The 15,513-nt window shown below is 53.3% G+C and overlaps 1 protein-coding gene across 1 annotated transcript in view; it reads left to right on the forward strand.

The window, feature by feature from the left end:
• Nucleotides 1-14,927, forward strand: part of LOC135362239 (kin of IRRE-like protein 3) — a 450,674-nt gene extending 435,747 nt beyond the window's left edge. The window contains exons 3-5 of the mRNA XM_064575864.1: nucleotides 9,399-9,548; nucleotides 14,081-14,230; nucleotides 14,830-14,927. Coding sequence (XP_064431934.1) covers nucleotides 9,399-9,548; nucleotides 14,081-14,230; nucleotides 14,830-14,927 — 398 coding nt within the window. The remainder of the gene's footprint in view (nucleotides 1-9,398; nucleotides 9,549-14,080; nucleotides 14,231-14,829) is intronic.
• The last annotated feature ends 586 nt before the right edge of the window (nucleotides 14,928-15,513 follow it).

Genomic DNA, 15,513 nt, shown 5'->3' on the forward strand with positions numbered 1-15,513 from the left:
TCATCCCGGATATGGTCAGAGTCATCCTGCCCCGGTCCCTTCCCACCCCGCCTGGCGTCATCCTGGTATCAGCTAGGGGGCCTCTGAGCTGGCTCCTTCCTCCCCTTCCCTTGCTCCCATCTGCTTGCTTCTCGGGAGTAGGGCAGCTTCCCTTAATCTCCTAAGAGGCAATTTGCATCCTCCAGGCTGGGAAAAGCTGGAGTAAATATCCCCCCCCGCCTTCCCCCCCCCGCTCCGTACAAGTATTCTTAAAGCCTTCCCCAGTTGGTCACTGATAACAGAGCAGAGGGCAACACTGAGCCTGTTCTGCATGGCTGGCGGGGCAGCATCAGGAGACTGAGGCGGGCTGGGGTGGTGCCAATCGGCAGGGCTACCGGTGGCCCTGCAGCCTCCCATTCACGCGAAGGTGAGAAAGACTCGAAAGACTCACGGGAAGGAGCAGCTTGGGGTTGTTTTTGTTTTTGTTTTTGTTTTTTTAGGGAGCAGCTTCTAATCGGTGCAACTCCAGATTTGCAAAGCCTCCTGGGATCCCTCATTCCAGGTGCTGTGTGGCCCCACTTTTTTAAAAAAAGATTTATTGGGCGCCTAGGTGGCTCAGTCAGTTAAGCGACTGCCTTCGGCTCAGGTCATGATCCTGGAGTCCCGGGATCGAGTCCCGCATCGGGCTCCCTGCTCGGCAGGGAGTCTGCTTCTCCCTCTGACCCTCCTCCCTCTCTGCTCTCTGTCTCTCATTCTCTCTCGCAAATAAATAAATAAATAAATAAATAAATAAATAAATAATAAAATAAAAAAAGATTTATTTATTTTAGAGAGAGAGAAAATGGAGGGGGAGGGGCAGGGAAGAGGGAGAGAGAGAAAATCTCAAGCAGACTCCGCACCCAGGGTGGAGCCAGACTCAAGGCTGAATCTCACGACCCTGAGATCACGACCTGAGCCGAAACCAAGAGTCGGATGCTTAACTGACTCAGTGACCCAGGTGCCCCAGGATGTGGCCCTACTTTTAGTGGTCCTGGGCTCAGGAAAGACTCGTGGATGGTGATGTAACTAAGAACAACCCTTTGTGAAACACCTCCATGTGCCAGGATCATTTACACACGAGTCCTCTCCCCAGAGCAGCTGTGCGAGGTAGGTGTGTCACTCCCATTTTACAGATGAGGGTGAGGAACGTGCCCCAGATTATATTGCTAGTGAGCTTCTGCCCAGGCCTACCTGCCCCTGTGTTCCTTGCGCTCTCCAAGACCCAGGCTTTGGCAGGTACTCAAAGCAGGTACCTGAGGTTACTCGTCACTCATGCCTTCGCTTGCATGTTATTCCTAACCCAGAATGACATCTCTCCTCCATCATGTTCCCCATTTCATGATTCCTCCTCCACGAAGCTTCTCGGTTTCCTCCCTCCAACCCTCCTGCTTGCAACAGGCCTTTTGCAAACCCAAAAAGAGCTTTATGTGACCCCTTGATGAGACCGAGCCCGTTCTCCCTTGTAGCCTAGCGACTTATGGTCAAATGTGGCCATCCACACACTCTCAGTAAGTTTTGCTGAATGTCCTGGGAGTTGAGGCAGGCAGGGTTTCAGCTGGGCTGCCCCGCACTCAGGCACAGGGGTGGTGGTGGGTACGTCCCCAGGGCACCAGAGAAGTTCTTGCTCCGCCTGCTTCTGGACTGCTTGGCATCCCCAGGGCATCACTCAGCCTCTCAGCGCCCTGCTCCTTTACCAGCTCTGTCCCCCTCTGAAGGAGCAGGACAAGGGTGACTGTCTGCATGGGTTTGCTGAGCACTGGGCTCCTCAGAAGCCAGGGCAAGCATTCCAAGCGGCCTAGTTCCTGTCTGGGAATGGCTGGGGTTAACCCTAAGGGGAGTGGTCTCCTTCTCTCAACCTGCTCCTGGAGCCAAGGCTTGGCCAAAGTGCCCAAAGATGGGAGGGGGGAAGGGGGCACACCCACATGCCATCCCTGGACTGCCTCTGATCTGACCTCTGAGCATAAATCGAAAGAAAGGGATGTTAGGACATTAGCAACACTGCCCCCACATCAGGCTCCAGTGCACTTTGCACTGAGGCCTTCTCTTTTCAGCTACGCTAACCCCAAATCTCATGCTGTTTGCACCAGCCCCTGCTGACCCTGTGCATATTCCCTCTCGCTACCAGCATGGAACCACCTGAGCACCAGATCGGTGACGGGGAGGGACACAAAAACCTATGCCCATAGAAGTGGCAACAGACTTGGGACACTCAAGTACTAGAATGTATCCCCAAAAGATCCGGGGCTGACAGCTATGGGTGGCAAGGGGTGGGTGACGTGAGCCTGCCACTAAGGACCCTGACCACCATGCACGTGGGGCCACTGGGCCCTCTTCCTACTTGTTACACACACACGCACACACGCACACATGCACATGTGCCCGCATACCCCACAGCAGCCAGGCCCCCAGACCACTGCTATAAAAACATCACTCCCGGCGATTTGGCCCTTATGACCTCAGCCTTCCATACAAAATGCCTCTTCCCTCCCCAAGAAATAGTCAGGAATTGAGGGGTGACCTCAGATCAGGGCCCAGAGGTGTGTGAGCTCTTAGAGAATCATGGGGTCTTCAGAAGGTAGTGGGGACCTCCCAGAGCCAGATGGTGATGGTTCATTCCATGCTACTCTGTACTGCAAGTCCCCAAAAAGAGTCTAAGGTGAGGGGCCATGTGGTCAGGGCTGGGAGGGGGTGACCCCTTCAGGGAGCCTGCTGGGCTGGTGCAGATGAAGGAGGGAGGAGGGATGGAGATGCGCAGTCTGGAGAAGAGGAGAGAGGCAGCTGAGCTGCCCTGCTCCTGAGCGGAGAGCCGAGGGAAAGAGCTGGTCGGAGGACAGACCAGACAGGATGGCAAGAGGGGAGGACTCCCAGCTGGGCTGCTGCAGGGAGTCAGGGAGGGGGAAGCTCTGGCCCAGGACCGGAGCCCAGAGGCTTCCCAATGCTACGTCCCCCACCCCTCTCTCTAGGCCGGGCTGCACCTGCACCTGTCCTTCTCAGCACTGAAGAGCTGAGGGCCCTCCTGCCACGTGCCCTGCAGCCCCCACACCTCCTCCTGCTTGCCAGTCACCAGCCATTCTTACTCAGAGCTCGCCTCGTGGGCTGCGCACATGGCTCATCAGGATGGGGCTCCTCAGAGCCCACCCTCCTCTCTATCCTTCCCAGCCAGATACAGCCCCTGCTTCCTGCGGTTTGAAGAGAAAGCCTCCAAAGGCCCCACCTGCTCGGCACTTCTGCCTCCAGGCTCCTTACCTGCTGAGCAGGTGGAGAGAGATCTCTGCGCCGGGGGCCGTCAGAGCCGAACTCTAAGCCCCACTGAGCCACTGCAGAACCTTGAGCCTGGCACCTCTCCTCTCTGAGCGCAGTGGGGAGAAATACCTCCCTCCCAACTTCAGAGTTGTAAAGGCCCAGTTGGAGAGCTGGGAAGGCGCCCTCTTGGCCTGCGAAGTCCACGGCAGCCTGGGCGTGCAGGGAGCCCGCAGGCTGCGGACAGTCGCCTCACGGGCTCTCCAGTGGCCCCTGGGCCCCCTCCCCATTCTGCAGGGCCCCTCTCTTCCTGGGAGAGCGAACAGGAAAGCGTGCCTGCAGTCACCACTGGAACCACATCCCACTCGGTCTAACCCACCAAGTGTGTTTCCGTCCAAGCCCTCCCTGAGAGTCTCCCTAGACTTGGCAGTCCCGGCCAAGGGCAGGGGAGAGTGTGGTCTCAGGGGCGTTCTGTGAGCTCCCAGGGCTTAGGATACAGCTCTGGAATAGGACTGCTGGGCCTGGTGTCCCTCCCCCACCCCTCAGTGCCCTGGGCCCCTGGACAGCCTCATCCTCACGGAGGCCTGATAGGGCACCTGCCACACAGGATTGTGAAGGAGAGCATTTGTCAAATAACCCACGGAAAGCTCTTAATACGCATGCTACACGCAATGGAAGTTAGCTATTATGAATTCTGCAACAATAAAAGTATTATTTGTGATATATAGCTAGTTCTATATATTTATATAATAACATAGTTATATAGATAAGGACTATATAATACTAAGTGCCAGTAATTTTACACCTCCTTTCTTTCCTAGCCCCCATGGTGGCCAGTACTAGACTCCACCATGAACCCTAATTCAGTGTTGTAGACCAGCAACTGGCAGGAGGCCATGTAAACTTAGGGAAGAACCAAGAAATCGCTTTTCACTCCAGAGATCCTCTGCTTCTCTTTAGATGGTCTGAGGGCAATGGTTGCTGGGGTTGAATGGAGGGAGTCCTGATCTGTGGATAAAAATTCGAATCTAGACCCTTAATTCAATAACCAACATGGGAAGTGGCAAGAAAACAGGGTTTGCAACCAGAGACATTTGGGTCTTTACCTGGGCCCACTGCGTGACCTTGAATTGCACCAGGGCCCACTGTGTGACCTTGAGTTACAACTGGGTGACCTTGGGCGTGTCACTTTATTTCTGGGAGCCTCACCTCATCTGTGAAATGTGGGTAGTAATACCTGACTAGCACTGTAGTTATATTCAAAGCTTTGGTTGAAGTAGGTCTTCCATGAATAACTGAGTTATTTTTACCCTACAAAGCCTGACTTCTTGAGACTCTGGCCCTTTCCCTTCACTTCTCACCTCACTCGTTCTGTGTGGTGTGCTCAGCACAGTATCTGCCCAATCAGTAGTTGATAATGTAAAGACAGTTTTCCTTCTTGACCACAGATCTCAGGGGACAAACTAGAGTAGGTGGGCCACAAGGTCACAAGTCAAGTGTATTCAGTGCTTATGCGCTAGACCAGGTGCTGAGAATACAAGATGAAAAAGACGGCTGTGGTTCTTGCCCTCAGTTTACCTTCCATTTCTCACTTACCTTTGTTCTTTTGGCATCTGATATATAGTAAATGCTCAATAAAGCTTTGAAGAAGTTAAGGGGGGATGGGAAGGAGGAAAAGTGGGGAGGAGAGGAGAAGAGAAAAGATCCCCCCCCCCCCTTGGTGACAGGAAGTGGCTGGAGGCACAGGAAAAGCTCCTGGAGGAGAATTTGGCATTCAGTGAGGGCAGGGCTGGTTAGGGAGCCCTGGAGAGAGGGGCGATTCCAGAGTGGTGGGACTTTGATGACATGGGACAGGTGACATAAGTGAATGGCTGCTGAGCACCTGGAGAGAAGCGGGTCAGATTTTGGAGAAGCTTGTCGGGTGCTGTCTGGCGGGTAGGAGAGAGCCATTAGACTTTCCACCCCTTGGAAAGGGAGAGAGTGCATGAGGAAAGTGGTGGTTTAGGGAGAAGACTCACGGTTGGACCTAAAAGCATTCACAGGCTGTCGAAAGAACCCAGGCAGAGGTGGGGAGGGCCCAGGCTTTGGGTTGCAGCCGTAGGAATGGAGAGGAAAGGGTGGGCCTGGGAGATGCTGTGGAAGAGGGGCTGGGCCACACTTGGTGATGGGGACAGATTAAAAATGAAGCAGGAAAGGGAGGTCACACTGACTGCCAGGCTTCACAGCAGGAGAATGTCAGTGGGCACAATGGGAAACTGAGGCAGAAAACTTGGGATGGGTGGCACAAGGTGTGCTGGTGGGTGCAGCATATACTCTGCGCCCAGAGCAGAGTTGTCTGGGTGTGGTGGGCGCACAGATGTTCGCTCCTGGAAGGAAGGACCATGTCGTATCCATCTGTTTCCCACAAGGCAGTGAATTGCCTGCCTAGTAGCAGGTCGCAATAAATGTGTGTTGAATCACAAATGTTCTCAAGGAGCTTCCTGTCTACTTACCATAACGCCCAGAATGTTCTAGAAAAGATCCCGGGCTCACTCACAATTCACTTCCTGGGAGCTGGAAAGACAGGGAAAAGAAACCAGCTGTGAGGGAACGAGTGAAGAGCATTTTTTGGCCTGGAAACTACACCCATGGATGCACACTGTGTTCCTAGGGGCTTTGAAGCCTGGAAGAGAAAACTCAAGGTACATCCTATGGGTGAAAAGACAGTGCACCCCATCCCTCCACCTCCCCTCCACCCACAGCACTGTGATTTTTTTCTACTCTAGATAGTGACACTCAGCTTATGATTCTATTTAAAAAAACATCTCACTGATTTGAAAGAAAAAGTATTTCTCATGGCATGTATTTAATGCACAGAAATTAAAATTAGATTGAAAAAGAAAATTGTCAGAGCACCAATCATCCCCTCCCAAAAAATAATGGGTAAATACTGTTCTTTTGGGTGGTTTTGTTGAGACTGTCCAGTATATCTATCTCCGTGCCCCCACCCCACCCCAAGAGATGTTCTTTCCATAGAAAAGCCGAAGGGATCCAAACAGACCCAATGTGGGAGCTGAAAGCTCTCTGAAGCCTGCTGAGATGTTCTAGAAAGCTCTCTGAAGCCTGCTGGGGATGGATCAGACCGTCCTCCGCCCAGGCCCTCCCCTACTCTTCACTGTCCCTTCAGCTCTCTGTGTGCTCAGGGCTTATTGGGGGGATCTCGTGACTGCCCCAATCCATGGCTCTGAGACAGCATCCAAAGTGAGCTAGTGAGCACTCCGCGTCCTCCTCCATGGCAAGTCTCGGCTTTCCCTGCACCAATCAGGGCTCACCACCCCCCACCCCCCGCCGCCACCCACAGCCCCCTCGGGATGCCCCCTTACCTCAACTGTCTGTTATCCTCACCTTCACCTGAGGAAGCGGGACGGGGAGGTGGGACCCCCGCAGGGTCCTCACCACTTGCTTGGGGCCTTCTCATTACAGTCCCTCCGCCCCCAGCTGACAACCTGATAATTCTCTCTGATAACACAATCTCTGGCAGCCATGGCAGCTGTCTTGACACTGTCCTTCTTGCAAGAAAGATTTTGAGATAGGGCGCCTGGGTGGCTCAGTCGTTAAGCGTCTGCCTTCGGCTCAGGTCATGGTCCCAGGGTCCTGGGATTGAGCCCCGCATCGGGTTCCCTGCTCCGCGGGAAGCCTGCTTCTCCCTCTCCTTCTCCCCGTACTTGTGTTCCCTCTCTCGCTGTATCTCTCTCTGTCAAATAAATAAAATCCTTAAAAAAAAAGAAAGATTTTGAGATATAAGAAGGAGCTGTGAAATCATCACTGAGCGGGGAGAAAAGAGCCTCAGAAAGGAGTGCCCCCCTACAGCCTTCCCCCTCCTCCCCTCCTCCCTTTCCTCCTCCTTCCCTGCCCTCTTTCCCTTCTGGGCCCCTTCTTCAGGCCTCTCCAGCTCCCTCCCATCTCCCTGACCCTCCTCACGTCACACCTTCCTTGGGCTCTTTCTCCAGGCCCCCCCACTTCTCCTTTCCCTTCTCTCTTCTCTTCCTCCTTCTCTCTCTCTTGTTTTGGTGCCCGAAACAGTCTAATTACAACAGAGAACTTGAAGAGACTGAGAGGAAAAAAAATAAATAAACCCACCACACATAGCTGATTAAAATGTCCTATGAAATCTAATTTGTAAAGCTCAAATCAGAATAAAAAGTGTTACTCCCACAATTCAGGGCCAATTTGATTTTTAATGAGACTCCTCAGAGACCCAGCCAAGATCTCATCAGGTTGCAACCGGCTACCTTCCCACCTGCCACAAGCTCTCTGAGGCGGACCTCCACGGCTGCCCTTGGGGAGCCCCACCGCCGGCTCCACCCCTCTGGCCCGCTTCCCTCTGCTTCTTTACATGTGTATCACTCCCTTCTTCGGGCCACCTGCTGCTGAGAGCATTGGCCTTAGCAGTGGTCCAAGCCTGGGGCGTTGTGTCCCCACGATGGGCAATAGCTAGGGTCCAGGGCCTCCGTGGCCATCTCCAACTCTCCCATGTCGGGGAGAAGAGGCTGAGACAGCAGCCCATCCACCGGGTCCTTTCCTGAGCTGTGTGTCTCTATCTGCTGGGCAGGGCTTGGGAAAGAATGCGGGCTTGGAAGTCACAGGGACCCCCCCCCCCTCCCAGTCAGACCCTGGCTCCACCACTCATTAGCTGTGTGATCTTGAGTAGGTTATTTTGCCTCTCTGATTCTGTTTTCCCTGCTGTAACATCGGGCTATTTCTGCCCTGACATGTAATTAAACAGCTTACAGAAGGGAGGGCACGTGAAATGCAGCTTGCTGTGGGCCAGGGGCTCCATAAATGTCAATGTCCTCTTGTCCATGCATCTGTGGCCCCCCAGGGAACACGGATCACATCAGCCCGCTTCCTCAGCTTTCCTTCCAGGACCGGCTTAGGGATCTGGGCACAGCGCAACTCAGTAGGTGAAAATACAGTCTTTAGAGCAGGAAACTCTATATTTATAGCCTTTGTCCTGCCACCAGACACTTCTGGATAATTTAGTTAACATCCAGGCCCCTGCAAACTGGGCTTGGTAAGGTCTAAGCGTTATGGCGACTGTAAAAAGCTAAAGGTAATGCATACTCAGTACTTGTTCGGTCATGACCAAGCCCAGCTCCTGTTAGTATTTGCCACTTCCTTGGGCCCCATTTCCTCCTCCAGAAAATGGGGGTCAAAATCGTACCTACCAGGGGGCGCCTGGGTGGCTCAGTCGTTAAGCGTCTGCCTTCGGCTCAGGTCATGATCCCAGGGTCCTGGGATCGAGTCCCACATCGGGCTCCCTGCTCGGCGGGAAGCCTGCTTCTCCCTCTCCCACTCCCCCTGCTTGTGTTCCCTCTCTCACTGTGTATCTCTCTGTCAAATAAATAATCTTTAAAAAAAAAAAAATCGTACCTACCTCATAGGTTGTTATGAGGGTGAAAAGGTTAATGAGCTAATATTTTAAAATCTTAGAACAGCGGTTGGGGCGTGGTACACACTGTGGGTGTGTCCGGGTCACAGCTCCTGAGCTGGCTGGCTTGGATGGCTTGGTGCCGTCTTGCTCCCAGGGGTGCATGGGAGAGCTTGGGGTCACGCCCATGACCTTCTCCCGGGTGATAGGGAAGCCGGAGCTGGGGCTGCCACCGGAAAGAAAGGGACAAAGCGGGGACTCCTGCACGCGCTGTGTCACGTTGTAGCAGCCTGGGAACCACCGAAACAATAATGTTTTCCCTGGATTCTCCGGTTTTTGACCAAACCGCACCACCTCTGCCCTGTTGTGGGAGGAGGCGCAAGCCAGCGGCAGCAAGTAAGAGTTAGCCCAATGGAAAGTGGCAGAGCTCGTCCCAAGGGCGGTGCGCACGGCCTCTGGGGGCTGGAGGAGGCCGGATCACAGTGTGAGGTGTGGTAAGGACTGACGAGCGGGGGCGGCTGAGCAGCCAAGCAGCTGCTAAGAGCTGGGACTTAAGCTGGGGGCACGTAGGAAGCTGCTGCTGGGCCCCAGGCAGGAAGTAAGATGCAGGGGCGGAGGGGTGGGGGGCTTCTCCCCTGGGTCAGTGTCTGCTCTGCTGCTTAACGTGAGGAGAAGCCTCCAGGCGCTGCTACCTGCAAGTAACTGACCGCTGTGCTTGTCTCCTTCCTAGGCCAAGTGTACTCCTTCAGCCAACAACCCCAGGACCAGGCCGTGGTGTCGGGCCAGCCCGTGACACTGCTATGTGCCATCCCTGAATACGACGGCTTCGTCCTGTGGATCAAAGACGGCTTGGCTCTGGGAGTGGGCAGGGACCTCTCAAGTGAGTACCCCCAGACCTCCCCGGGAAGGCCTGGAACGCGTCCCTGCCTGACCCAGCCGCCCTCCTAGGGAACCCCATCTTCATGGGCATTTGGAGATTAAATCTCCAGGTTTCACTGTGCATCCGCCCCCTCCTCCCCCCCTTCCCCCCCTCGCCACCGAGCAGAGTCAGGATAGGCAAGCTCTGGGTCCAGGATCCATAGGACTTTGAGAGCCCTTCTGACTACCAGTAATGAATTAGACGTAAACCCTCAATTCTGGCGGTCAAACCCGAACAGTGTGGCCCTGGAGGATCTCTCCGAAAGTCAAACACAATTCAGGTAGAGTCAGATTCCTCGAAGTAACGTGTTCCTGTTTCTTGGTCCAAAATGTATCCCCCACTTAAGTGACCACCTGGTTTTTCCCGGGCTGTCATCCATTAAAGGGAGTCAAAGAAATTGAAAACTCACAAAGGAACCCAGTTGCTTTTAGGGGTTACCATGTGATGGGAAGAAAAGAAAAGGAACGTTTAAAGTGTAAACCTCATTGAGCCCACCCAGGCTGGTACTGAGCAAGGATGTCCCGGTAGGCTCCTGTCCCTGGCAGCTGAGTTCCCTCCGATTGGTGTGATGCCCTATCATCTGTTAACCGTCGTGAATGTCAACCCTTAACTCACATAGATGTCTTTCCAATCCATCCTCTCCCCCGGTGGGGGGAAAAGAATAGAATCATCCTCCTGGTCACTTACCTATCAGCAATTACTATTCTCTCCTGGGGAGGTAGGCATGTGACAGCTTGTGAGGCTTAGCATAACCTGGAAAATTCGGAACAAGGGATCTGGGGGTGTCCCTGCCATTGGGGAACGGCTGAGGGTGCAGGAGGAGAAAAAAAATATATGTATTCAACTGAGAAGTAGCTTTGCTTCTCTCGTGGTGTACAGCTGCAGGAAAATAAAAATCGAAGTGCACTCAGGAACCTGATGGTTGGGAAATTAATATTTTAAAATGTGAGTTACGTCTTGCCAAAAATGTATATTGAAACATTATAGCCATGGTCAATAGCATCACCGGGTTTGGGTGCTACAGCCCAGCTGAGCAGGGATAAAATACACAATACTATCTCCAAAATATACTGTGCTGCCATAAAATTTAAGTATTATGGGAACCAGCCAATTTCAGGGGCTCTGAACTTCCTTACCTGAGAGAAACTGGGGGAATGATCTCACCTTCCCAAACCAGAATCACTCATGGTCTGCGCGGCTCTCAGCTTGGACCAGCATCTTTGCTAGCTAAGGAGGTGCTCTGGGTTCCTGGTCAGTGGTTTGCAGCCTCCGGTCAAGGACTGGGGTCTTTTTGGGTTGGTGGCCAAGAGGAAGCTCAAGGTCCACCCCGGATGTTCATCACTACATGGATAACTGACCTTCTGGCATCCAATTCCATGAATGGCTCTCTGGGATCAGGAGTGGGTCCCACTAAGTGCTGAGTGACGAAGGGTTCTGATGAACTGGGGTCTCTTTGCTCTCTGACTTGACTCGATTTATACAAAGAAGGTTGTCCATCTCCTTGCATAGCCGCTAAATTCAAAGTCCTGGTAAAGCATTTTCTGTATTTGATCACTGATCCCCAAAAAAGCATCCTGACAATAATGACAGAAACTCACATGCTCAATAAATACCGTTTGCTTACCTGACAAGAAAGAGAGAGGAATAGATCTCGATTTCATTCAGCAAGTATTCACAGAGCATTCAATAATGGCACAAGTCCCCCTGTGGGGAAACTGAGGCCCAGAATTGTGAGACTTCAACCTGCCACAGCTCCATCCTCTTCTGTTTTTTCATTTCATCCTTTTCTGTGTGGCCCGGCTCAGTGGACCAGGAATCACTCCCTCACTGAAGACCTAACTGTCTTTCTGGTCACCAAGGCTGAAAATCATTTCAAAGGAAATGATTTATAAATGCATGCCCTCATATTGATAGAACATTCTTCTTCTAAGAAGCTCAAGTGATTCTCAGACATTATGTCATAAATCTACAATGGTCCACAGGGAGAAAAAGAAGGATCTCCCCCTTTATTTGACAGGTAAACAAAGTCACAGTCAAGAAAGAAATGGATTCGAACATACACCCAAAAAGCCTGGCACCCTGCATGTTCTCGCCTCTAAAGAAAGGGACCTTTTTGGCTATTCTATCTCACTGTCATTTTTCTTTAAACCAGCATTTACAGACTCTACTATGTGCCACGCACAAACTGATAGTGTCCCCATTTTGCTGATGAGGAGATGGAACCACCAAGAAGTTAAAGTAACTTACCCAAGACAACAGAGCTAGGAGGTGATAGACCGGGCATTTGAACCCAGGCACTTGGACTGCAGAACCCAGACCCTCAATAATTTTGCCTCCCCTGAGCGTAGCAAAAGAGAGTAATAATACTATGGAAGGAGCTAGAACTTGCTCAGAATCGAGGCCTCTGGGCCTGTGTTTTCCAAAGATCCTGCCAGTCCTTGGGATAGCATTGCAGCTTGTTGCCTAATTAGGCAAATACGAACAAACCCATCACTGATGTTTTCAGCAGCTCATGAGAGCGAAATCCTGCTGTTGATCGCTTGCAAGATAACAAAAACACATGCTCCAGCCAAGATGCCTGCAGGAGACCAGGGACTAATCAAAGACAGCGGGATTCAGAGGCTGGGCTGGAAGGGCTGGGGGCGGCGAGCCAGCTACATTGAGGGCAGCAGCGGGGAGAGGGCTGGGCAGGAACCCCTTTCCAGCCCCTCGTCCCGGCCCTGGGGAGAGCCAGCTTAACTTACCTGGGCTTCTTCCCAAAGCCCAGCAGAGGGCAGGAAGGGCGGGCAGGAGGGGAGGTGGTGCTCCCCGGGGGTACAGCCGACTGCCTTGTGAGCATCTCTGGCCAGGCCAGAACAGCTATGCCGGGCGGGGCCATTTGATTGCACGATGGGGACGATGCTAGCCATGAAGACATGAGCCTGAAGGGCTCGGCCACACAGGAAGCCCCCAAAATACATACTGGGAAGGATCCCAGCTGTCTCCCTGACAAGGAATGGGTGTCAGTGGCCCCTGTACGGCCCACCCTTGGAGAGGCCTGCCCCACCCTTAGCTTATGATGGGAAGGACCTTAGAGCTCCAATATTCTATCTAGGATAGAAATCTGCTCTGCAGTGTGCCTGACAGGTGATCACCAACCTGTGCTTGAATGCAGCTACTGATGGGGACCTCACTACCACCTCTGGCAGCCTAGATCTTTGCTGGACCTTCCAAATTATATTAAGAATATTCTAAAGTATTTCCGAATATTAATTCTGTCCACTGGTGCTAGTGCTGCCCTTGGGAACTACTTGAACACGTCTAAGCCACACTTAGAGACGGAAATATTTGGAGAGCTATTGCATGTCCCTCTGTCTCTCTGTTTCTGTCTCTCTCTCTCTCACTGGCTTAAGCCCTAGTCTTCTCTTTAAAAGGCCAGATAGGCCAACCCCCTCTTCCTACGGCACATTTCTGAGAACTCACACTGTCCTGGTGAAGGTCTTTTAAGAGGAACGGTTTGTAGCTGCCAGAGGGTGGGCGGGCCTCTGAAGAGAGAAGGGAAGAGAACAGGGAGGAAGGTCCCTGTAAGAGGCTGGTGGGGGTGGGGAGGAGGGGAGACAGAGCTCAGGTAAGGGGATGATGGGAAAGAGATCCTTCTGGGAGATACTAAGGAGGTCTAGAGCCCAAGGCCCGGGACAGGGGATCTGCCCAGCCTGGCCAGCCACGACTTACGTTGGCATTTATATTCACCCTACACAGCAGCAGGAAAGCTGATTAATGATTTATCATTCTCAAATTTTTATTTATCCATTATTCATCACCAGTAGTATAAGGGGCCCCACATTCCTAAGTGTCCTGAGTGCCTCGTAAGTGCTTAATCAGGCCCTGGGGTCTGAGGTGCGGAGAAGAAGTGACCAGAATAGGGCCCCTTATGGTTCAAAGTGGCCAGAGGATGCCAGCCACTGGTAGGGTGGGCCTTGATTTGCTCATCCTGAACAAAACTTTCCCCCCAAAGTCATTCTTGATTCTTTTCCAGAGATTTCTGTTTTCTTCCCTCTCTCTCTCTCTCTTACTCTGTCTGCTGAGAATCGCAGCCTGAGTCTCTCTGTCTCTCTGTGTGTCTCCTTATCAAAATGCATGTCTGCTTGGTAAATCACAGCGCTGAGCACACTGCTTACCAGAGTACTAACCCTGCTGTGTCTGCCCACGCTTAGCATTTCCATCTCTGCTCTCTCTGTCCTCTCTGATCATAGCTTCTCCAATATTCCTAAACCTACACACACACACACACACACACACACACACAGCCCAATATCCAGGGAAAGCTCTCGATTTTGTGCTCCTCACACCAAGGTCAAGGCCCTGAGCAGTCGCGCCACCCCCACCCCCGCCCCTATCCCCCAGCCTCCAAGACCAGCCCCTGCTCACGTGTCCCACTGCTGTGCCTGTTTGGTAGGAATGCCTCCCCGACCCTTGGCCCCACTCCACCCCCCACATGTGCACTGTATCCACAGGTTACCCACAGTACCTGGTGGTAGGGAACCACCTGTCAGGAGAGCACCACCTGAAGATCCTGCGGGCAGAGCTGCAAGATGACGCCGTGTACGAATGCCAAGCCATCCAAGCCGCCATAAGGTCCCGCCCCGCACGCCTCACCGTCCTGGGTAAGAGCCGTTGACACGTGGGGGGCGAGGATACTCCAGGAAGCACCATGCGCTCACTTCCAGAAGGGCCTCTCCGCTGGGCAAAGCCCAAAGGGGTTATCACACTGGGCTCTGGCCGCTGCTGCCCCACTGAGTCAGGACCCACCATCCCCCCAAAAAAGGGGAAAGTGAAAGTTCCCACCCTGGAAATCAGAAGGCCACTGCTAACCAACCTGTGACCCTGTCCAACCCCAGGGGGTTTGACTCCAGCTTACGGGGCTAAAAGGGGCTCCTGAATGCTTATTTATTCAATCAGGAAGCATATTCTGCACACATGATGGTTGTCAGGCCGTGTGCTAGGCGATGGAAATACAGAGAAGAATATGACACATCCTTGAGTCCGTGCTTTCTCCCACTAGGTGCTAACAAAGCATGATTTCAGCATCCCTAGGGACCACCGCTGCACCTGTTCCTTCCCCACCCTCCACCGCTCCCTGGGAACCCTGGCTCTCAGCTGGAGAACTGACTGCCTAAATCATCCCTAGGAAAATTCATTTTGGGCCCTTATGCCAAATCAGACCTTTGTCAGCCTTGGCCTTTCTTCTTCTTGGCTTCCCCAGAACCCATTGCCCCTGGGACACCCTGCCTGAGAGGTCCCCATTCCTTCACCCAGGCAGACCTGCCTGAAGACAAGGGAGTGAGCTCGGCCGCCTCTTAAACGGCCTCCTTCTGACTTCGAGGTCAGGCCCTGTCAACTCCCTCCTGCAGCCCAGCGGCTACTGAGGCCCAAGCCCCTGAGAACCCAGCCGCACACACAAGGTGTAATAGCAGACATGTGTGTGCACTTGACCGCCCCTCTCAAAGCACTTCCACTTACGTTACCTCCGCTCTTCTGATGCAAGACAGTGGGACAGGGATTGTTGCCCCGGATGAGAAACTGAGGCTTGGAGACGCCAAGGGCCCGGCCCCGGGGGTGGGGTGGGGGGGGTCTCCCAGCTAGGGCTCGGGCACCACCATGCTGCCTCCTCGGTGAGGCTCTGCCAGCCCCCGGTGGGACGGGGCCCAGGCAGCAGAGAGGGGAGCCCGCCCCCTAGCAGCTGCCGTGAGGCTCCGACCACAGGGTCAGCAGCTGGGGCGCTGCCTCCTCTCCTGGCGGATAAGGCGCGTGGCTGCTCCCTGATGAAATATTTAAGAGCGTGTCAGGTTAACTTCAGATCGACACGGCAACACACGGGGCACATCATCCCAAGCACGGCAGCAAGCCCCGGACGACCACTTACCGAGCTCGGGGCTTGGCTTCTCGA

This window comes from Mirounga angustirostris, unplaced genomic scaffold (assembly GCF_029215605.1).
Source record: "Mirounga angustirostris isolate CCGP_5_RB_7025 unplaced genomic scaffold, mMirAng1.0.hap1 SCAF_13, whole genome shotgun sequence".
In the NCBI taxonomy this organism is placed as follows: Eukaryota; Metazoa; Chordata; class Mammalia; order Carnivora; family Phocidae; genus Mirounga; species Mirounga angustirostris.